Below are 24,817 nucleotides of genomic sequence, written 5' to 3'. Positions count from 1 at the left end.
CCACATCCAAATTTAAGGAACTTGACGGGCCACGATAATAGAACTTGAGCTTTATGATGAGTATTATCATGCAACTGGCTTCTCGATTTTACTGAATTTCCATTTTCCAGTTTTGGGTTCCGGCAAGTTGGATATGCACTTAACCCTGAGAAAATTGTCTAGTATCACCCAATGTGTGTGTATGTGCTCAAGTGTGTGACACTGCAGAATTCACCACAATCATTTACCACAATACCCATCATTAATTTACCAAGGTCTGGTAGGGATATGTCAGAGTACCAAAGGCTACAAGATAAGTTTTCTTTATCATCAGTGGATATTGATTGCTATCAGAGGGTGTATTATTGATAAACATTGTCTTTCGTGCTATCAAGATCCACAATACATGTTGCAGCATGCTTTGTTTGAAGATGATCACTCAATCTGTGGTTGGTCATCAACCCCCATATACTAACACCTGTCTACAGTGAAATACTTACCTTTGGTGTACTTTTGGATTCAATCAATACAGGATACAGGTGCTAATTCTCGGTTTTCACGTGACGTCACGAGCGGATTAAAACTTAGTGTCCGCCATATTGGTGCACAGGAAGCTCATTAGCATATGTCAAATCACACACGTGCGCTTATGTTTTGATTCAAATTATGCGATGTCCGAGGATTTACTCGTCGATATTTCAAAAAACGAAACCCAAGAACAGAAAAGAATTGAAGATACCTCTTCAATTGTCTTATCTGAATACGCCAAAAAGCTTGAAAATCACATTCGAACGAGATATTTAAAAAAAATCGAAGGTATTGGAGTCGACCCCGTGTGTTTACAAGGTGAGAAGTTAGATGCAGAATGTCTGCCACCGATCGAAGCCACCGATCTTCTCTCTTATCTTGTGCTGGAAACCAGCTTCTATACTTTAAGGCAGTTCAAGGCTTTCAAGAGTCTAGAGAGTTACAATCAAATGGTATCGGGCTTCATAACGAGCGTTCAAGGAAAAGCCATTGGAAATAAGTTCGTGGTGTTAGGAAAAGTTCGTCATTCGCAGCGAATGAATGAACCGCCAATACCAATTTGGATTATCGCTAATGGAGAAGGAACGATAATATCTGCCCACTGCCTTGGTTGCAAAGCAGGTCTAGCAGAGTGCTGCTCTCATGTAGGGAGCGTACTGTTCTATATTGAGGCGTGGAATCGTATACATGGAAAGTTGGCCTGCACAGAAGTGAAATGTACGTGGCTACTCCCAACTTACGTAAACGAAGTACCGTACGCTCAAGTTGAAGACATCAATTTTAAATCAGCTCGAAAGTTGAAAGATGAATTAGACGTTAAAATTGATGGTGTACAACCTTCGACTAGCACTCCGGTAGGGAAAACGAAGTCCGTCCCAAATGTCACCCCTACAGAAACGGATATGAAAACCTTCTTTGCAAAACTAAATGAGAGCCAAAAAAAGCCTGTCATTCTTTCTCTAGTGGCTCCTTATGCTGATCAATTTGTACTAAAAAGTCGGCGTGTTCTAACGATACCATCCCTTTACAATCATGAGAATCTGAAGCTGAACTACCCAGAGCTGTTACAAAAGTGCTGCAAAGTCGAACTATCTCTTTCTGATTCCGAGATAGAATTAATAGAACAGGAAACAAGGGATCAATCAAAAGGAACTGCGTTTTTTAAACATAGAGCTGGTCGTGTTGGGGCTTCAATGAGTTATTCTGTTGCCAATACAAATCCTGACCAACCATCTATCTCACTTATTAAAAACATTTGCTATCCACAGTTGTTTAGTGTGCAATCTAAAGCAATCAATCATGGAATCAAAAATGAAGGCAAAGCCATAGAGACTTACAACCATCTCATGTCTGCAAACCACAAAGATTTTGTACTGATAAAGTGTGGAGTTTTCATTGATAAGCAACATCCCTGGATGCATGCAACACCTGATTTCCTCTGTTCCTGCTCCTGTTGTGGTAATGGGTGTGGAGAAGTAAAGTGCCCTTACATTATTGAAAACTGGGACTTTGAAAGTTATGTGCTTAAGAAAAGTTCTTGCCTAGAGAAAGTGAATGGAATATTTCGACTAAAGAGAAAGCACCAGTATTATTACCAAGTGCAGCAACAATTGTCTATAACTGGTCGCCAATTTTGTGACTTTGTCGTGTGTGCATTCAGCGAAAACAAACCTCAAGTCTTCATTGAAAGAATTCTCCCAGAAACAAGTCACTGGGAAGCTATCGTTCCCAAAGTTACAAAAGTATGGCAGACATGCATACTACCTGAGATTCTTGCTCGATGGTATACAAGAAAACAGCACTTACCTGAAATAAAACCAGCAAACAAGTCCTCTGGTATTTGTTACTGTGGAATGCCTTCTCAAGGAAGAACTATTCACTGCAGTAACCCAAAGTGCCTAATAAAGGAATTTCACCAGACATGTTTGCATTTATCAGATTCAGTCCTTGATGTTTGGTACTGTCCTAACTGCCGCTTGCTAGCAGAATTTCAATGCAAAAAGCCAAGAAAAGCACCAAAGCCAAGTTCTACTAAGTGCACACATAATGATCAAGCTTTGAAACTGGACAGTATTTGTGTATGTGGCTCATCACCAATGATGAATGAAAGGCTTCTCAAATGTCACAGTGAAAATTGCCAAAATGGAAAGTTTTTCCATCTCCAGTGTCTGGACTATAAAAGAATGCCTAACAATAGTCAAACTACGTGGGTGTGCAGCAATTGCAAGGTGTCTCAAGCAGCCAAAGTAACTGCATCTAGTTCTATTGGTCCTACCACTTGTTCTTCTTCTTCAAAAGCCAACACTGTTAGTGCTGCATCAACAAGCCAATTAAAATGTGAAAACAGTATTCCACAAATGCAAGCAGCTAAATTGGACAAAAAGGAAAGTACAATCATTGGTAATAATGCTAGTGCTGTATCTACTAGTTATTCATCAATTATTGATTCCAGTGATGATGAATCGGATGTCAAAATAACACAAGTGACTAAAGGGGTTTTAGACAAGAGGGCTTCCCTTGGTAGCCTCAATGACAGTCATTTTGACATCATTAATTCACCTACTGGATGGCTGGACTGTACAATAATTCAGAAAGCACAAGTACATCTACAGAAAGTCAATCCTCTGATAGAGAGCTTTCAAAAAACAACCCTTGGCCCCATTAGGAACTTTGATGTTGTCACTTCAGAATTTGTTCAAATATTACATACAGGACATATGCACTGGGTCTGTATAAGCTCTATTGGATGTAGACCAGGCATGGTCAACCTTTATGATAGTCTCTACCATGATATCATTGCCAAAGAGGTTGAAGAACAGGTAGAGAGTTTAATGGCAGACGGCTATGTAGGCATAGAAAATGTAACAGTCCAGCAACAACTGAATGGGAGTGACTGTGGAATCTTTGCCATAGCATTTGCTACGTGTCTGGTTTATGGTTTCAGCCCACGAGACTTTACATTTGACATACCCAAAATGCGCCCACATCTGGCTCAGTGTTTGGAAATTGGTAAAATTACAATGTTTCCATCAGTTTAGAATATGTGTTTAGAACACGCTAGTGTTCACTAGCCATCATCTACTCTTTATTTGAAACAGTAATGTTGTTTTAGAAGAGCAAATGCATTAATACCATGAAAGAAATACAAAGTTGTTAATAATCATAGTAGCTATTTAGCAAATAACAGTTGGTTTCGATCCACTAGAATATTCATTACACAAAAACATATCTATACACCTATTTCATTTAAGAAAGGTTGTCATCGCTAAAGGAGAAAGGTGATAGGTTATTCATAGTTCCAACAATCACTTGTTTTTTTTTTTGTTTTTTTTTAATGAGTTTTGAGATATCCAGTGTTGTTTGTAGCCTGAAAGAACTTTAAAGGCTTTGATTATTTGCGTTTATTTTCATATATTACACCTTCGAATCGACTATTGCCTTTGGCAGTGACAACTGTTTTTTTGAAATAGGTGATACAAAAGACCACTACATTCTATTGTGCTTTAAATGCAACAAAATAGTAGTAAATTTGAGAATTAATAATAAACAATTAAGATACACTAGTTTTCATCAGCAATGTCCAAAAATAAAATAGCTACTCTGACAGGAACAAAGCAGAAAAATATTTCTTGTGTCACCAATACATTATGACATTTTGAATACAAGAATATCCTGGTATTTCATTTTTATCTTTATAAATAAATTCAAATTCTTAAATTTTGGTAATAATTAGTATGTTTATAATCTAGTCAAATGGAATGATTGGTGGACAAAGGTTAACAAGACCAGAACACACCCTTAAAATGATATCAATGACTGGTACCTGTTCCTTATTGCTCATGAGAAAGTCAGTGCTCAGTGTCCCTTTCAGAATTGTGTACTTGCACCTCAGCAAACCGATTACCCTCTCCACATGAATTCTGACATTTGCAATTCCTCGGGTGTTCTCAACATCGATGGGGTCCAGCTGGCTCTTCCCCTTAGTAAACGCTGGTATAACAAGCTCTGCTCTCTTGAATGCCACACTTTCATGAACTGTAAATCCCCTGTCGGCCATTACTAGATCACCAGGCACAAGTTTATTTAAAATACCACAGTTTTCAGTGAGGAGCTTATCAGATGTTCTGCCACCCCAGGCCTTTGATACAAAGGAAATGGTGCCTTGTGGAGTGATTCCAATTAATACCTTTACAGTGTTGTGGTGTTTGTAGGAGCTGAAGGTCTGGGCTCTTGCCAGCAGGTTGGTAGGCCTTTCTATGAAGACCTCAAAACAATCAATAATCACTGTTGTCTTCTTTCCAAACGAAAACTCGAAGCATTGAGGCATTGTTCTCCATAGTTCATCCCGCTCAGGCCAATATATTAGTTGAGAGAGTCGTATGTCCATGATTGTTATCCAGGTAAAAAATATCCTGGAGACAGTTGGTGCAGACACTTCAAAACGGTATGCAAGATCCAAGTATGGCACATTAAGTCGGAGTTTCATCAAGACCATGACAAGTTCCTGGAACTTCGTTAAGCTCAACGACTTTCTTGCCACATGAGGGGCTACATGTTCATATACAGCTTGTAAAATAGTAGCTGAAGGCAATCCAGTGTAAAATAGTACCTTCCCATCTTCCAGCATATCTTCGCGATCGAAAGGGGCTTTCTTTGGCTGAGAAAACATATAATCTAACTCCTCAGTTTGTGTGCTTGACTCGGTCATTTCTGGATTAACTTCGTTTGTTTGTGTGCTAGAGTCAGTGATCTTACAAAGTTCCTCCAGCTTCGAAGTAATCCCGTCCAATAAATCGCCATCTTGGCAGTGCGACTTTGATTTATCACTCGCTGATTGAAGGTCATTTGCGATCTGGCTGATTTCCTCAGTTAAAGAAGGAGAGTCAAAAGAAATATTGTCGATTGTAGCGCCTTCTTCATCCAGTTTCGCTACCTTTGCAGCTGACTCGAACAATGCTCTTTCCTGTTGTCTCTTCCTTCTCACTTTTGCACGTTCACTTCGCGCGGCTTGAAGATCAGAGTTTTTCTCACTTACTACTGTTTTGTTGTGTCCCAAATTTAATGTAGGCACCCAATCGACGTTAAACTTATCCCAATTGGCAGCAGGTTTTCCAGAAACGAAGTGACGGCTGCAAATTCTCCCACTGTTGATGATTTCTTCGGATAACCCAACCCTACTAATGGCGGCCAACCACTTTCTACGTCGTTCAATCGACAGCTCTTCTGCCTCCTCTCCTTGACTTTTTCTAACCGATGGAACACGAAAGAGGGAAATTCCCTTATCACGAACACTCCTGGTATGACAATTTACCATTAAACAAAGAACCATTATAGAAAATGTGCTGAAAATATTGACTTTTAGTCGCTCGATTGTGATGAATCTCTTTTGTTTACACTATGTTGTGCATCAATATGGCGGTTAGCAACCGTTGTCATGCACCAAGTCACGTGGGTGAAAACCGAGAATAGATGTAAGATATCATCACAAGACAAGTGGGAGACCCTTAATGACCTTTATATTAGGAAGCACAAAAAAAGGATGCTATATTACTTATTTGTAGTTGCTAAAAGAACATTTCACCCAACAAATATTTTGATAAAATCATAATGCTTAAAATAACAACCATAACAATAATTATGATAAATATTATACAGTTAACCTAAAAATAATCAATCTGTATAATAATAATAAACTCTAGATGTTTTTGTCTGAAGTTGTCTAGCTTGGCACAAGTGCTTTCCTAAGGCAAAGACCGTTGATAAAACTCTCGAAGGATAAATTAAAACTCTTTTTTAGATGCAAAACGTTTGTAATAAATAACCTGAGCTCATAACTGAGTTTTAAAGAAGTATTGAAACAAAAATTATATACATAACATAAAAATAATATACCAATTATGAAATATGATATTTACTGAGCACTTAAATTGCCGTTCAAAAGCATCAATTTCCTCTGTGATCCTTATATCAATTTCTGATTTTAGACCTGTTAACTCGGCATTCATTTTGTCTGAAATAGCACTGAGATCCTTCCATAGTTAATCTTGATCGATTATTACTTTGGTTAAAGTATCAACTGCTCTGTCATTTGTTGTGGCTTATATTTCGTATTTGTTCCTCCTGGATTTCTTGGAAAAATTGATTGGCATAGTTAATTCATAGTCATCCTTATTTATATCTACATATCTGCTTGGTCCCTCAAACACAGTACTTGGATTTGGGATTCAAACTCATGTTCTTTTTAAATTTTTCAGTAAGGTATAATCACTTCTATGTGAAATATGAAGATCGAATATTATTGTGAGCAGCATGCAACCTACAACCATGAAATCCACCATGATGTCCTAATATTGAAAGTTTTAGCAGTTAAAATAGTGTTGTACAAACAGCATACAACTTCCTAGTATTCCCATGCAGCTCTTTGAGGGTTATTTTCGCAGAATTGTTTTTGCTGGAAAAAGTAAAGAAATTTTATTTTCATTTGCATATACACAAACAGCTCCTTGATATATTTATGTTCTCATTTATATACAAAAATATAGACCTAGACATTTCAGTAAACACTGTCTTCTGATGAAGGGTAATAATATTTCTCGTTATATATTTATGATCAAATAATGACCAGCAAGTTCAGGAAACTTACCAACAAGAAGCTGAATTATTGATTGTAGATACATTTTCATGTTTTCTACATTTAGCTGTGGTCAGCTTAGATTCTCTTCTTCTTCTTGTCTTTCTTTTCTTCTCCATTCTAACTATCTAACTGTGTTTTGAACAATGCTATTATGTAAAGGAATATTTGAATGCAATATCAAAAATAATCTATAAAATATAAAATATAAATTTTAAATCTATAAAAACTCCAATCTCTCATTGACCATACTAGTGAACTCATATGATGAAATTAACTGAATACAGTTAGCATACCTAAACAAAATACAATTGACTAAGGTATGTCACCTAATTATCAAAATATGATGGACTTGATATTACTCACAATTGAACATTGAACATTGTACAAGATACAGGAGGCAACAGGAATATATCAAGTTATTAGAATCATCCAAATATGATGGACTTTATGCAACTCACTATTGAACATTGTGCAAGATACAGAACAAGACAGAATGGGGCAAAGTATATCAGAATCACCCAAATATAATGGACTTGATGCAACGCACTATTGAACATTGTACAAAATACAGAACAAGAAAGAACATGTCAAATATATTAGAATCATCCAAAAATGATAGACTTGATGCAACTCACTATTGAACATTGTGCAAGATACAGAACAAGACAGAATGGGGCAAAGTATATCAGAATCATCCAAATATGATGGACTTTATGCAACTCACTATTGAACATTGCACAAGATACAGAACTAGACAGGAATATGTCAAGTATATTAGAATCATCCAATTATGATGGACTTGATGCAACTCACTATTGAACATTGTGCAAGATACAGAACTAGACAGAACATGTCAAGTATATTAGAATCATCCAAATATGATGGGCAAGATGCAACTCACTATTGAACATTGTACAAGATACAGAACAAGACAGGAATGTGTCAAGTGTATCAGAATCATCCAAATATAATGGACTTGATGCAACTCACTATTGAACATTGTGCAAGATACAGAACAAGATAGGAATGTCTCAAGCATATGAGAATCATCCAAATATGATGGGCAAGATGCAACTCACTATTGAACATTGTACAAGATACAGAACGAGACAGGAATGTGTCAAGTGTATCAGAATCATCCAAATATGATGGACTTGATGCAACTCACTATTGAACATTGTACAAGATACAGAACAAGAAAGACCATGTCAAGTATATTAGAATGTTACAAATATGATGGACTTTATGCAACTCACTATTGAAGATTCTACAAGATACAGAACAAGATAGAACATTTCAAGTATATTAGAATCTTAAAAATGTGATGGACTTTATGCAACTCACTATTGAGCATTGTACAAGATACAGAACAAGAAAGAACATGTCAAGTATATTAGAATCATCCAAATATGATGGACTTTATGCAACTCACTATTGAACATTGTGCAAGATGCAGAACAAGACAGGAATGTGTCAAGTATATTAGAATCTTACAAATATGATGGACTTTATGCAACTCACTATTGAACATTGTGCAAGATACAGAACAAGACAGGAATGTGTCAAGTATATTAGAATCATCCAAATATGATGGACTTTATGCAACTCACTATTGAACATTGTGCAAGATACAGAACAAGACAGAATGGGGCAAAGTATATCAGAATCATCCAAATATGATGGACTTTATGCAACTCACTATTGAACATTGTGCAAGATACAGAACAAGACAGGAATGTGTCAAGTATATTAGAATCATCCAAATATGATGGACTTGATGCAACTCACTATTGAACATTGTGCAAGATACAGAACAAGACAGGAGTGTGTCAAGCATATTAGAATCATCCAAATATGATGGACTTTATGCAACTCACTATTGAACATTGTGCAAGATACAGAACTAGACAGAAATGTTTCAAGCATATCAGAATCCTCTAAATGTGATGTAACCCACTGAAAACGCCATAGACTAAATGAAAAAATTAATCAGTGCCAGTAGCACCCTAGGTGTTAAGGGGTCAAGCTAGGGTAACCAAGCCCTGGGGCGGCCCTATTAACTTTATATAGGATTGTTACTGGCACTTTTGTGCATTAGATTAAATCATGCAGATAACTGATTATGATTACAGCCATTGCAAGCCATCAAGACCACAATAATATAGTACTGTAATTGGTAACTGTTCTTGAGGATCTGGATACTTATCATGTCAGTTATGAATGGATGAATGGGTGTTGAGATGAATGCCCAGACAGCTTCATACTTAAAATTCCTTGCAAGGAGTAATAAACAGTCTTAGGTATGAAGATTATGGCTAATCATACCATGACAAGGCCCTTACATGCACAATCAACTATTGGTCAGTGAAAAGAAACTTTTATATCACATTATGTACTAGTATGGTCAAATTCTGTTGCCACTAAATGCCTTAAACTTAATTTCTTAAAGCTTATTTTGTTTTATTAAATTTTTGTTTCTATTAGATTATTGGGTAAATTGATACATAGTTTATTCACCTTAGGGGAGTGTCTAATAATTTTTTATTAGACTTAGACTGCTGTCATAACTGCTCATTTATTTTAAACAATTTAGATTAAAGAACATCGTTTCCCCACTGCCTTATATTCAGTTTAAGTACTAGAAGGATGCTAAAAAATGTTGGACACTAAAATTTTGTGTATCAATTGGTTTATTATTACTTGCATGAAATAAAACTTTTCAGCTTCTCTTCAACATCTCAACTCTATTTTTGATTTTGACTCAATTTTTGGTCTTAACTAATATTTTTTTATTTCAAAATAATGCCACCAAATGAGTGATCTTGTCGTAGTTACTATGTAGACAATATCTTGGATGCAACCTTGTAAACACAGATAACTAGTGCAGAGAAAATGCAATAGGATTTTTGGAAAAAAGAGAGATGAGAAGGCAATATCCACACTGAAACCCATGGACAAGTAATCTTCAAGTGAGAATCATGAAGTCAAAGGAAAAGACAAGAAAAGGATACAGACAACATGTTATATGAACTGTAGGCTCCAAAACTAATCCTTGAAGCAAGTGGTCTTCAAGTGTGCATCATAAAGCAAAAGGCAGGACAAGAAAAGAGTACCGACAGCATGATACTAATGAGAGGACCTGCACAACAAACCCAAGAAATAAGCTGTCTTCAAGTGTACATTGTGAAATAAAAGAACATAAAAAGAAAAAGTACAAACAACATAAAAGACGATGAGACAACCTGCACCACAAATTCATGAAACAAGTAGTCTTCAAGTGCACATTGTAAAGTAAAAGGACAGACAAGAAAAGAATACAGGCAACATGAAAGATGATGAGATAACCTGCACAACAAATCCATGAAACAAGTGGGCTTGAAGTTTACATTGTGAAGCAAAAGAACAGAACAAGGAAAGAGTACAGACAACATAATAGACGATGAGACGACCTGCACAACAAATTCATGAAACAAGTGGTCTTGAAGTTTACATTGTGAAGCAAAAGAACAAAACAAGAAAAGAGTACAGACAAAATAATAGACAATGAGACGACCTGCACAACAAATCCATGAAACAAGTGGTCTTCAAGTTTACATTGTGAAGCAAAAGAACAGAATAAGAAAAGAGTACAGACAACATGAAAGACAATGAGATGACCTGCACAAACTCTTGAAATGAATGATCTTCAAGTTTACATCGTGAAGCAAAAGAACAGACAAGAAAAGAGTACAGACAACATGAAAGACGATGAGATGACCTGCACAACAAATCCATGAAACAAGTGGTCTTCAAGTTTACTTTGTGAAGCAGAAGAACAGAACAAGAAAAGAGTACAGGCAACATGATAGACGATGAGACGACCTGCACAAACTCTTGAAATGAATGATCTTCAAGTTTACATCGTGAAGCAAAAGAACAGAACAAGAAAAGAGTACAGACAAAATAATAGACAATGAGATGACCTGCACAAACTCTTGAAATGAATGATCTTCAAGTTTACATCGTGAAGCAAAAGAAGAGAACAAGAGAAGAGTACAGACAACATGAAAGACGATGAGACGACCTGCACAACCAAACTCTTGAAAAAAGTGGTCTTCAAGTTTACATTGTGAAGCAAAAGAACAAGAAAAGAGTACAGACAACATGATAGACGATGAAACCACCTGCACAACAAACTCTTGAAATGAATGAAGTCTACATTGTGAAGCAAAAGAACAGAACAAGAAAAGACTACAGACAACATGATAGAAGATGAGATGACCTGCACAACAAACTCTTGAAATGAATGAAGTTTACATTGTGAAGCAAAAGAACAGAACAAGAAAAGAGTACAGACAACATGATAGACGATGAGACGACCTGAACAACAAACTCTTGAAATGAGTGGTCTTCAAGTTTACATTGTGAAGCAAAAGTACAGGACAAGAAAAGAGTACAGACAACATGATAGACGATGAGATGACCTGGACAACAAACTCTTGAAATAATTGGTGTTCAAGTATAGATTGTGAAGTAAAAGAACAGGACAAAAAAAGAGTACAAACAACACGATAGACAATAAAACAACAGACTATTGAAACAAGTGTTTTTCATGTGTACAAAAATTAAAAATCAGCTATTACATAAAGGACAGTCATGACAGCTGTCCTGCATAAGTTTTTTCCAGGTCTAATTAATTCCTTATACCATTCTTAAATGAATTAAAGGAATTTGAAATTCTAACTTTCTTGCCCAGTTTTGCCAATATTAATAGACCCAGATAACTCAGACTATGTTACCATAAGTAGTGGTATTAAACCTTGGTATTTGGAAGTCAGCGTTCCTTAAGTTGGAGTGAGTATTATTTTTCCTAAATATATTCTGGATATATAAAAGACAGAGTTCATTTTTTACTTTATACACGAGACACATTTTGGAAGTATCACACAGACTCTGTGATACCTGTGTCTTAAGGTTTCGCTTGATGGATTTAATTGCTTCTTTGGTCCTTGCTGTTTTCATCTAAAGCTAAGATACGTTGTTGAACTGATCTTCAAACTTATCAATTTCTTCTTGTTGTCACTCATTGCCGAGACACTGAATACTTTCATAATTTTGCAGCTGGAGTTGGTTTTCACTATCTAGGATTTCAAGTGTTCAAAATCCTTTTTAAGAACTTCAATTTTCATTAATAGCTAACTGTTGTGCTATTGTCTTGTCTTTGGCGACCTTGAAATCTTACAGCAAGTAGCCAATAGCGAAGATGCCACAAAAGGTGCAAAAACATTTCCTGTTTATTTTTTGTGCCAGTAATTTTTTGGGTTTATATGCCATTGGATAATAATAATTAGATTATAATAGATAATAGAGTGCTCAGTATTTAAACAGAATAAAGCCATGACCATATAAAAATATCTCTTGGATTCTGGGTTAATATTAAATGTCTAAGAGTTTAAATATTTTGAATCTGTAGTGTACATTGAAAACTTGGCAAAATAAATTTTTAAAAAAGGAGGCTGAAGAAGATATTTATTATAACCACAAATATAATAGTGATAATTATGGTGAATTCATACAAATAAAACTAAAATTTAAACTTTAAAATTTAATCTTTGCATCATAATTACCGCGACCTAACATCTATTTCACCCCGGCCTGCTCTCAGTCTGACCTCTAGCTCAGCTGGTAGAGCATCGGTAGTACAATTCCGAAGGTCGTGGGTTCGAATCCCAGCGAGGTCGGAAACTAATTTTTCCGAATTTAATTCCAAGGGCTTTCGCCCGGAATAACCTCGTTCCCAAGCACTACAACTTACCTATATTATCTTCTACTATTTCATTAGTGCCACGCAGTCCACATACTCTCATCTTTGCATCATAATTACCGCGACCTAACATCTATTTCACCCCGGCCTGCTCTCAGTCTGACCTCTAGCTCAGCTGGTAGAGCATCGGTAGTACAATTCCGAAGGTCGTGGGTTCGAATCCCAGCGAGGTCGGAAACTAATTTTTCCGAATTCAATTCCAAGGGCTTTCGCCCGGAATAACCTCGTTCCCAAGCACTACAACTTACCTATATTATCTTCTACTATTTCATTAGTGCCACGCGGTCCACATACTCTCTAAAATTTAAACATTAAGACTTCAAGCTGGACAGTTACAACTGAGTTATGATTGATTGTCATACTCATTCTTAGGTGTGCAATAATTTTTTGTGGCGGTTTAACAGGTATTAAAATACCGTAAGATGGTTGTTAATTGTCAAACAACTGTCTGTAAGTGAACCCTCTGGTGCCCTTTTATGTTAGATAATTAATTAAAATATTATATCCCTCTATTGTCTTGTGGTGATATCTTACATGTATCAGTTACTGTATCCTGTATCCTGTATTCATTGAATCTAGAAGTACAGCAGAGGTAAGTATTTCACTGTAGACAGGTGTTAGCATATGAGAGTTGATGACCAACCACAGATGGGTTGATCATCTTCAAACAAAGCATGCTGCAACATGTATTGTGGATCTTGATAGCACAAAAGACAGTGATTATCAGTAATACTCTGATAGCAATCAATATTAACTGATGATAAAGAAAAAATATCTTGTAGCCTTTGGTATTTCAACATATTCCTACCAGACCTTGATGAATGATGGTTGTTGATGTCAGCTATTCTTGATACAAAATCAGGGCTTAAAATAATGGCCGATCAGTCGCTGGTCATGATCACGGAGCAAATCAGTTTTAGCTTAGTCATACCTTGTTAAATTGGCTCAACGTTACTGGTCAAAATGAACAGCAAGACAAAGATTTGACCAGACAATTCCCAGTTCTGGCCGGACATTGTCCAATGTCTGGTCGCTATTTTAAGGCCTGAAAAGATGCATTCTGAGTGGGGGAGTGTTTATGCAAAAAGGGTAGTGGCTTCAGTTTTTCTGTAATGGGAAGTGAGGGGAATAATAGGCTATCAAAGAGAGGTTTAGTAGGTTATTAGAGAGCACCATTTAATCCATATTGGCATCTACTCTCCTTATATTAATGCCAGTGAACCCCCTGGGGCAAGTAAATTCATTTGTTGCTTCAAGATATGGAGTTGAATATAAAGCAAATGGCTTAACAGCAATAGACCAGTTTCAGGTTCCAAATTACTGCTATGTTTCTTGATTACAGACGCATTTACACAGGGTTAGCCTCAATTTTGTGCAGAATATTCACATGTTCCAGTGAAGGTCTGTCACGTTTTGAAGTGTTTTTATTGTTAAAGGTGTGCATTCTTTACCTTACTGTTGGCATTCATGAATATTTATACATGGATACAAGGCTAACACTGTGGAAATGAGTCTGTAATCAAGGAACAGAGCATTAATTTGGAGCTCAAAAATGGTCTATTCTACAGTGCAAGCAAGATGTCATAATTTTAATGTTCACACTTTTTAATATATAGTTGCTTAGCTGCTTTTTGACATGCTTCCTGACTGTTGTGTTCTCTTTTACCTTCTACAAAAAAAAGACGAGACCAAACAAATTAATATTAAATAATAACACTTTATAGCATTTTCAGTCTATAATTTTCGTACCCAAGATGGTACCTTGATGATAAACTGATGCTGGATGAAACTCTTAAGGTACTGTATTATAATTTTTAGGGTTTTAAAAAATGGGCCTGTCAGTCGCCAGTCAATTTAATTTTAGCTCACTACTCATACCTCATTTCTGGGTGATAGTTACTGGTCAAATTGACCAGTAAGGGAAAGATTTGATTGGACAGGTTCTAATTCTGGCTGGACATTGTCTGACGCTGTTATTTTAAGCCCTGCATTACCAGGTGATTTCTTTTCTCTTAGCCTGATTGAATTAGCCAGTCAGCGAACACTTCTTTCCTAGCCCAATATTTTCTAGTTCCAGGTCTTTGGCTCAATTATAGTTTTTACTGAAAATTAAAGAAAATAAACTAATCTGTGGAAAGATACACCACATATCTTTAGAAATAGCATATTTTGTTGTTGGTGGTGGAAAATATTTAGTTCGTGACGTAAGATCAAAGAAAATACTTGGAAATTTTCACTCTGACAAACAATGCATTGCATGCCTGGATGTCAAATCACCTGGTAGTGTCAATATCTTTGGTTTATTTGCTCTAAAATATCAAAGAGTCCGTAGATAAGACAGCTGCAGTTATTTAAAATATAGAAATAACAAGTTACGCACCTGTTTGGTGAGTTATTAGAGTTTTCGCATGCAGAACAAAGATTTATAACCTAGCTTTTTCTTTTTTGTGAATTATATAATTTTTTAGTATTTGTTATTTTTTAAGGAATTGTAGCAGAATGATATTAGTACAACACACTTCTCTGCTTACATTCAATGGCCACTGTTTCTGGTTTTGTTAATACCCGAAATTTTTATAACGTTAATTTGAAGAAAAAAAAAGATGTGGGATTTTGATGAACCAGCTTCTTGTAAAGTATGCACCTTAAGCATTATTTTATTTTATCTCTTGCCCAAATATTTATTCTTTAGATAAATACATGTCTTGTAGCTACTTTTATCTGTCTTTAGTTGAAATTGTAGTCTAGGACATTGATTTAAAAATGGTTGAATGACATGATAACACCAATATTGCTGCTTAGTTCTATGATGACTGATTATATAAATGGTTATTTTAGTACCAAAATATTCTCAAGTTTCTTAAAATCACAGATAATTATGTTGAAAAAAAATAGCTGAGGAGAAGTACAATACAGATAAGAATGACTGATAAATGGAAGAGAGTTCAGTCGGAAATTTTAAGAAAAGAGAAGAATTTTGTTTTGGAAGAAATGGAAACTAGGATTTGTGAGATTTACTGCACCAGGATAAGTATAATCATATTGGCCACTGGAAATTGGATATTGAACCACCAGTCTAAAATTCTTCAGTCAGATTGGCACTTTGTCAAAAAATTGTCTCGAAAATTGTATTGGATCCTGTGTTAAAGTTAGATGCTACAGATAGCTGAATGAAAAGCTAGAAGTTGAAAATGAGAAACAATATTGTTTGGTACAGTGTATGTGTTCACAATCGTGTCTTTTTAAAAGAAATGAATCCACTTGAGATATGTGGGGTCTTGCAATAAACCCAGGAAACCTGCTTCATGGCCATCATGATGATGGAAGTTATTGGAAATTAAAAGAACTTCTAGAACACCAGCAGCCAACAGTGTATTTCAATTTAATCAACATGCACTTATGTGAGACTAAATGCTACCTTTTGAATTACATGGGTTTATTGCTGTCATCCTCATTTGTATGTAAAAAAGATTACTTTCCTGTTCAGGTTGTTCTCTTGTGATGTAAATTATTTTACTTTGATCATGATTTATATAATATGATAAGTAGTAAAGGCATACCAGCAACCAAGCAAACCCTTCCACCACCCCCACCCATACAATATGTTCCCTGTGACTATTGAGAAAATAAAAATATTGAAACGAGGGGGGAGGGGTGAACTACACATACCAATCATTACATTCGTTTGAGGCATGCTGCAAATTACTTGGGCACTAAAAACTACAAGACTTTGATCTGCATCAATGGCTCAATATCAACAATAATAGAAATGGGAATCAAAACCAGAAATGAAAAATGAGATCTGCATTGATGGTTCAATATCAACATTAATGGGAAGTGGGAATAAAAAACTTGAATGAAAAATGAGACATCTGGATCATTGAAAAGATGAGATTTCTCGTCAATGTTACTGTTTCAGTGAAACCACACAAATGCAGAAAGGAATCTCGGCTTGTAATGGCCAAAAATGAACCACCATTGCATGTTAGAAATATTTCTTTTTCAATGGCTAGATGGAATTAAGAGTCAATCAATAAATATAGTGTTATGATTACTTCAAAGAATGCCTTGATAAAGCTTTGCGGCATGCCTCAAACGAATTATCCACACATACCCACACATACACTTGAGTCGTCTGTTGTCCATCATTTATTATAGAAGATAAAGTTATACCCAGTTGTAATTGACCAGAACAAGATGAGTGATTTTACTTGAACTTATTCATTTGGCACTAAATAGTGCTTGATATTACTAGCGCTCTGTCATGCTGCTTGAAAAAGCAATCAGAAATTCTAAAAGTTGATTTATTAAAAGTGCTCCTTCTTTGGGTACCAGACACAGTTTATGTAATTTCAATCGAAAAAACAAAAGACTTCAAATATTTTGTCATAGAATAGAGCAAAGAGCTAACGAAGAATATAATAGGTTTGCAGTATATGCAGAAGGCCCCTGAAAGTCTGACAAAAGCCACATTATTTTGTCAAGAGTTCAACAGATGCAACTCTAGAACAATTATACCAAAAGAATAGAATCCTTGAAACCATAACAATGGATTTAAATGAAACTAAGTTCCAAGTAAAATCACTCTGACTTGAAAGTAACTCATCCTTGCATATGAAAGTTTACTTCAAATTCAAATCTCATCCCGGGTATAAGATGACTTGTACAATTTTCAAATGTACACAGATCACTTTGATTATCATAACAAATTGGACTTATTATGCATAAATCATATAAAACTGGAAATCAAAATAAACAAATTCCGGTCAATTACAACTGGGTTTAACTCCTATAGGGGGGAGGGGGTAAGCCGTATGTTGGGGGGAGGGGATAACCAGTACATAGGGGGGAGGGGGCAAGCTGTATGTTGGGGGGAGGGGATAAGCAGCATATAGGGGGAGGGGGCAAGCCATATGTTGGGGGGAGGGAATTATCCTAAGGGTAGGGGAGGGAGAATCGACTAAGTAGGGTGGTGGGGGTTTTTATGACTTTGGCTGACTTATACTTTGAAAATTTTTTTTAGATGTCGGACACAAGTGGGCACTTAGGATATTTTTGGTAAGTTGCCAAAAAAAAAAGACTTAGAATTTTTTTCACCTTGTAAGTTGTTTGATGTTGTTACTTGTGTGTTGTGTTTGAAATAAAGTCTTGATTTGGACTTAGTGGTTTTCCTTTGTTTATTAATGTATTCCATCTTTACCCTCTCCACGCCCTTTTTGGACTTTTTAAAAAAAAAACCACCCCGAGGTCCCACCAGCACCAAGTCTCACTACCCCGGTAGACCAGGACCAGGCAGTACTTACTGTCCCGACAAGAGCCATCTTATGAAACCACAACCAGTTGGCTGCTCTGATGGTGAACACTGTCCATAGGGATATCAGACTTCTGACCCCCTACAGACTCGTGAGAGTACCTTGATGGCAAGCCAGCCTTTATACTGCAAAGATTAGTGCAAGTAGGAGTCTTATAAAATAACCATACCCCACTACTCATAGGTTTTACTGCACAACAGTGACGTATATGTTAGAGTGATGTAATCAATAGACTCAAGGCGGTATTCAGACTTCCATAAAGTGTATGTGATTATCAAGACTGGTTTGCGAAGACTAAAATAACGAAGTTTCTAGGCTACTAACTTGCGAAAAATGAGCTGGTCTTTCCCGAAAAGGAAACTACCACCATGTAATTTAATATGAAAAGCTAAGACAAAGTCCTAAGGTGTTAATGTATTAATGAATTCATCACGTGAGAATGAATCAAGTCTATTATAAATTTATTGAAAAGACAATTAATTCAGTAACTGCTGGGGGACTGGGCCTATAATTAATTCAGTATCTCCTAGGTTACCAGACCGATAATTAATTCAGTATCTCCTAGGTTACCAGACCAATAATTAATTCAGTAACTGCGGGGGGACTGGGCCTATAATTAATTCAGTATCTCCTAGGTTACCAGACCTATGTTTACTTCAGTATCTCCTAGGTTACCAGACCTATGTTTACTTCAGTATCTCCGAGGTTACCAGACCTATGTTTAATTCTGTTGACATTGAAAATGCTAAGAGTATTTTCGTTTATAATTTGCCTTTTATTTTGCAGCCTACAGTCATGTGTTATATGCTGAACTACCAAAATACTTCACATCTAAAGATCAGTCACACAAGGTAAGGCCAATATAAAGTTTTTCATAAAAGGATTTTGATCATAACATTCCCAGTAAAATAAGTATTTGACAAACAATAATATGAAAATAATTATGAAATATTTTTCCACATGACTGTTGGTTGCAAAATCCCTAGTTTTTATTTGTAGATACCTAATGATTTAGTTAGGATCAAGTGCTTGCTAAGAGGTTTATAAACATTTTAACAGTAGATTTCATATTGGTATAAATACTGGATGAAAAAGATACAATGAAATAAATGGAAACCATTTCAATGTCAGGACATGTCACACTGTCTAACATGTCAAGAATCATATGAAATCTACTCTTTCAATTTTACGCTAAGGGAAACTGAGTTGTTGATGTCTAGATATTCAATGGTTACATTCTCGTCCCTATAAAAACTTAATTTGTTTATATATATTATTTGAATAGCTAGAGAAATCTAAAGAATCTATCAGGTTTATTCCTTGTTTGTCATAGTCGATGTGACCTCTGCATGTTTGTCTTATTTTTATCTTGTGTTTATTTTCTAAGATCAGTTTTTTCACCAGCAAAACAACTTCTTGACAGAAGTAAATGAGTCATATATGACCAGCAAAAGATGAAATATTTGCACTGTCAATATTTGCATTTCCAAATTATGAACAACTACATGTATCACCATTAACGCATCAAATTTCAGAACAAGTTTTTAATTTTCTGCCAAGAATAATTGAATGATTACAAGTTTTGGGTTAATGTTGGGCAGCTTGTGCATATAATACAAGTGCTTTGGACATTATAATTCATAGTAAAACAACTCTTGGTTTTACTTGTAATAAATATTTTCATTTCATTCAAGTGTATTAATTTGTATTAATTTGAGGTGTGGTATTTCAATGCCATTCACTGATGGCTCACCTTGTCCTCTATTCTTTCATTTTCCATTTGCCTTGTTTGGCTTGGATTTATTTGTCAGCACTTTTTGTGCATTATTTCAGGATTTTTGGTGTTTCCCATTATATCTTGGGGAAATAATTTATGGTAAGAAATCAAACATACTGAAATTCAGGCAGACTTTGTCTGTGTTACAAACAATTTGGAATTTGAAGAAAAATTCAGTTTGATTTGACATCATGATACATGTTTTGTAGTTGCTTTGGATAATTTTGAATGTAGTTTTGTATGGGTTTTTTGAATGAATAATTGTATGCAATCTTTTTAATTTGACATTAACTTTCCTTGTAATGGAGATTTTTTTTGAGTGTAACAAGTTTCGTTAAGACCTCAGTTTCATAAAAAGATAAGGAATTTGCAAGCTAATTTCATTTGTGTTATATAGTACTTATATTATATTGGTTTTTCATATTTTTCTTGGTTGGAAACAATTTGTTGGAGAACATCTTACGTGTATGTTGAATTTCTTTGTTTTTTCTTTTTTAGTTTCAATTGATTTTGATTATCAGATAGAAATTCTTTTATTTCTTTTCAGTTTACTTTTTTCATATGATTATTTTATTATAAGAAAGTAAGAAAATGTTTAAGATTTTACAGAAACTGAGGTCTTGTTTTGCTGGTGAAAAAACTTATTAAATTACAATCCTATGATAGAACCTTGTGTATCAGTCTAGCCGAACATCATTAACGCAAGATTAGATCACCTAGAAATGATTCAACTTCTAGTCTTCCCAGTTTGTTAGTCTACTTGTATGAAAGTCTGAATGGTGTCTTATGCACGTCTATTGAGCACACCACCCCAAAGTTATCACTGCTGTACACACCCATGAATAGTGAGATACGATTATCTTTGCTCTTACTCACACTAACCTTCACAGTGGCCAGCAATCACGCCATCAGCGCACTCCCATGAAATCTGCAGAGAGCCATTACCTGGTATCCTTACCGACAGCCATCATCGCCAGAGCAGTCCTCTGATCATGGCCTCAAGGTTAGACTCTGCCGAGAGCAGCAATGTTGTACCACCTTTTATGGTTTCCTGGCCTGGTGGGGCAGCTTCTGTTAGGTGCTGGTAGGACCTCGTGGGAGGTATCAAGTGTATTTCATTTTTCTGGTGTACAAATAATAAAGAATGATAACATTAGATATAGGAGAGTGTGTCTAACTAGCGAAGGGTTCCCAGTAGACTTTAAGCAATACATTTCAATTCTGTAACTTTGAATTCATTTTGATAATCAAATTATAAAGTAATTTTTGATCTTTGAGAGTGATAAATGCTTTTTGTTCCTACTGAGAACCCTGTGCTAGTCACAAAAATTAAGAAATCCTGATAGCTTTGGAAGTCTATTTTGATAATTTTGTTTTTGTCCAATTTGATTTACTTATCACAAAGTTTGTGCAAGAACCTCAAAAATTAAACAATTGCTTTTTCAGGAGCATTCAAGGTGTAACCTTTTTAATTTTGTATATATGTCTAATGAATTCTCCAATTGAAATTTATTTTAAAGGACATTCGAAAAGTCCTTAGAAAAAAAGGCTTGAATACTCCTTAAAAATGTCAAACATAGTTGTGACTTGGCAGAATAGAAAAAAATTAATCAAATTTAAGGCATTTTCAAAGAGTTAAGGATCTGCACAAACCCTGTGATCAATGCCACACTCTCCTATATCTAATATTATAGCTGGAGGACTGGCTGTTAAATGAGAACTATTAGTCAATGACTTTGGCTGTGATTTGATTATCAAATATTTGAATTGTATATTATAATTTGTATCCTTTTTTCCTCATGATTTTGTTTTTGCTATTTTTTAGTTATTCAGCTTTAAATAAGCTTATATTCGTTTTAAGTTTCTGTGACTATAAATGAATGAGAAAAAAGAAAGAAATTCTCTGATTTTGGAGCACTAATCAATTTAGTAGTGATTATTGATTTTTGAATGATGTATTATTTTTTGCTAATAAGTTGTTCTTTTTCTATTGATGAAATATTTTTTAAAGGGTGATTTCAATAAAATAAATTTTTATTAGCCAGTCCTCCAGCAACCTACTGTATCTTTATTTTTTATTTTTTTTTTGGCCAAATTCCCTAGTTTTTTTCCTCTTCTTTTGGTTTTGCTTTGTAATTATTTTTTTAAGTTTTTTTTTCTTTTTTTTTCTTCTTTTTTTTTTTTTTTTCTTTTTTTTTTTCTTTTTTTGTTCCTGTTGTCTTCTTCAGTTCTTCAGCACTAGTTATCTCCTGGACACCTTCATACATATAGGTCAGTTTTTCTGCAATCATCTTTGGTGGAACCTTTGTTTCTCGTTATGACAGAGTTGTTGCTCCTGGAAGTACAAGGAATAAACAGTCAATATATTATATGCTGTATTAAATGTTCATCTTCTAGTAAACTAAGCCCATATGATGGAGACTAAATTTGATGTATGTCAAATATTTGATGAGTTTACAAACAACGTACAGTAGCTGCTGGCTAGATGTGAAATATTTTTCTATGAAAAAAACCCAGTTCTTCTTAGATGTTACTTGCAATGATATCATGTTGTTGGAAAAGTGTTTTAAATTTCATTTTCTTTTTCTTCTTTTGTTAGAAAATAATTGTTTCCAATTTCTATTTTCAATTCCCAATCCTTCAACAACATTGATTCTAACTGGACAATGTGAAAAAAAGGTGGCTAAATGGAGAAACGAGGGTTATAATTCTCATTAGAAAAGAATGAACACAGCTGTTACTACTAAAATATCGTACACCTATTTTCCTTCCATACATGACCAACACAGCTTTCTTAAATTCACAATATTACTAAGGGATACAGACAAAATATGTTTTAAGAAAATAAAAAGCGGAAAATGCTGCATCCCTCTAAATGTCTGGTTAAGTTTTTTAAAATGTTTTAGTCGAGTGTGTTAACATACCTATATGTCACCTTGTACTGGCCAAGGCTTGTCAGGCTATTGTCACAACTAAGGTCATGAATCCTACTGGTTCTGTAGACAAGCTGGTGAACAAGACAACAGGTACATTAGCATGGTAGATAAGGTGCAGAACTACATTATTTCAGTGCTCCTATAGGGTACTCATAGTTCATAGGTATGATGTAAGGTCTAGGACAGGAACAAGGTTAATGGTGGGAAGTGAAAATTACGGAGTTATTCTGTTTTCCTATAGGTTACTTCATAGGTGTGAGGTAATGTCCATGACAGGTGCAAGGTTGGTGGTGGGGAGTGAAGACTACCAAGGTATTCTCAACCTTTGGAAATATCAAAAGTACTATTGTTGTAGTACATATAAAATTGTTAAGAAATCCATCTAAGCATGTAAGGAATGTCTGTACAGATCTTTAAAAAAATAATCGTTTTAAATTATTTCTGGCCTGCTAAGTCATCCTTAATCCCTTTCTGAACCGTTCAAGGTCTACTTGAAAAGTAACGAAGGTACAACCATAACCCATGTCAAAATATATGAGCAAACAAAGACCTAATAGGAAGTTTTCGTCCAACCTTCTATGGCTAAAAGAGTATGCAGAGTATTGTTTTAGATGAGGTACCTACCTAATGGTTCCACCATGGTCTCCATCAGTAAACAGGTACAGTAAGGTTACAGCAGCATCTGGTAGGTTTTTTGATATGCATGCATAAATGGATGTGGTGACAGAATGCCAGTTACAATACAGTTCATATCTGTAGGACCTCATTGTTAAAATGACATAGAATATGTCACCAGTCTTTTGTAATACTCTGTGTTAAACCACAGTACATATCTGGTAGATATCTGTAGGACGTCATAAGTAAATGACAGAATGTCACCACAGTCTCTTGTAATACTCTGTGTTAAGCCACAGTACATATCATCTAGTAGACATCTGTAGGACATGGTTAAAATGACATAGAATATGTCACCAGTCTCTTGTAATACTCTGGGTAAAGCCACTGTACATATCATCTGGTAGATATCTGTAGGACGTCATGGGTAAATGACATAGAATGTCACCACAGTCTCTTGTAATACTCTGTGTAAAGCCACTGTACATATCGTCTGGTAGATATCTGTAGGACCTCATGGGTAAAATGACATAGAATGTCACCAAGGTCTTTCTTACATCAACCAAGATTTCTGTATTATTGCCATCATTTTATCATTTTTGTTCTTTTTGCAGTTGTGTTTTTCAAGGCAGAGAAACCTTAATGTTGACCGTCAGGATGGTAACTCTATTGTTGTCATCTTCTAACACAATCAGTATCAGGTAGAGTAATATGGACTTGTGCTTCATGTCCAAGTATAATGCCATGGGTTACACTGACTGATATTTCAATTTTTTTCACAACTCCATAACTGCAAAAGGAAGATAATCATTAATGGTTATTACCAATATTGCATCGATGAGCAAAAAGTGCCGTGGGGGAGGGTGGGTGTTGTTTCAACAAATTTGTACAAAATGTTTCTGCAGCTAAAATTATTGTTAGACAGTATACAAAAATAACAGCTATCTGTTTGAAATATACATGTTACAGCAGAAATACTTAAAAGTAAAAAACTTAAACACTAGAAACCAAAAGCGAAAGCCATTTTGGTCATCACGTGTTCCTTTCCTTTCGATGATAAAACACTGAGAAACACGGTAAAAATAAAACAATTCTTACCAGTCATGACTGTTGATCGTTCTTTGCTATTTTAGGATGAATATTACTCCAATTAAACTGATTTTACTGTAAGATTTAGCTTGAAATATCGAAGACATTTTCTTGACCAAGAAACGTGTTCCTCGAGGTGTGGAT

The 24,817-nt window shown here is 35.3% G+C and overlaps 1 protein-coding gene and 3 long non-coding RNA genes across 5 annotated transcripts in view; 1 reads left to right on the top strand and 3 right to left on the bottom strand.

Annotated features, from left to right (window-relative positions):
* LOC116300985 (uncharacterized) overlaps nt 1–21,049 on the bottom strand; it is a 22,752-nt gene extending 1,703 nt beyond the window's left edge. The window contains exons 1-2 of one of the 2 annotated variants that reach the window (XR_004197672.2): nt 20,916–21,049; nt 14,823–15,046 (exon numbers count right to left, since the gene is read on the bottom strand). This is a non-coding gene — a long non-coding RNA (uncharacterized LOC116300985). The remainder of the gene's footprint in view (nt 1–14,822; nt 15,047–20,915) is intronic. The other variant, XR_004197671.2, reaches the window with a different exon arrangement.
* Nucleotides 1–22,352, top strand: part of LOC116300986 (uncharacterized) — a 25,867-nt gene extending 3,515 nt beyond the window's left edge. Inside the window, exons 3-6 of the long non-coding RNA XR_004197673.2 lie at nt 17,968–18,002; nt 19,043–19,107; nt 20,924–21,134; nt 22,262–22,352. This is a non-coding gene — a long non-coding RNA (uncharacterized LOC116300986). The remainder of the gene's footprint in view (nt 1–17,967; nt 18,003–19,042; nt 19,108–20,923; nt 21,135–22,261) is intronic.
* LOC148909087 (uncharacterized) lies at nt 3,541–5,908 on the bottom strand. The gene has a single exon (XM_089033839.1). It carries the CDS (start codon nt 5,834–5,836, stop codon nt 4,253–4,255), a length of 1,584 nt encoding a protein of 527 aa, XP_088889965.1. The 5' UTR covers nt 5,837–5,908; the 3' UTR covers nt 3,541–4,252.
* On the bottom strand, nt 22,251–24,817 carry LOC116300984 (uncharacterized). Its single transcript, XR_004197670.2, has 4 exons — nt 24,683–24,817; nt 23,594–24,374; nt 22,958–23,040; nt 22,251–22,368 (listed from the first exon to the last, which is right to left on the bottom strand). It is a non-coding gene; the product is annotated as an uncharacterized LOC116300984 (long non-coding RNA).

Source organism: Actinia tenebrosa, unplaced genomic scaffold, assembly GCF_029948245.1.
Source record: "Actinia tenebrosa isolate PJP-AT-01 unplaced genomic scaffold, QUT_ActTen_1.0 PGA_scaffold2__45_contigs__length_23673736, whole genome shotgun sequence".
NCBI lineage: Eukaryota > Metazoa > Cnidaria > Anthozoa > Actiniaria > Actiniidae > Actinia > Actinia tenebrosa.
Note: the sequence above shows the minus strand (reverse complement) of the source record. Positions and strands in the feature narration are given on the sequence as shown.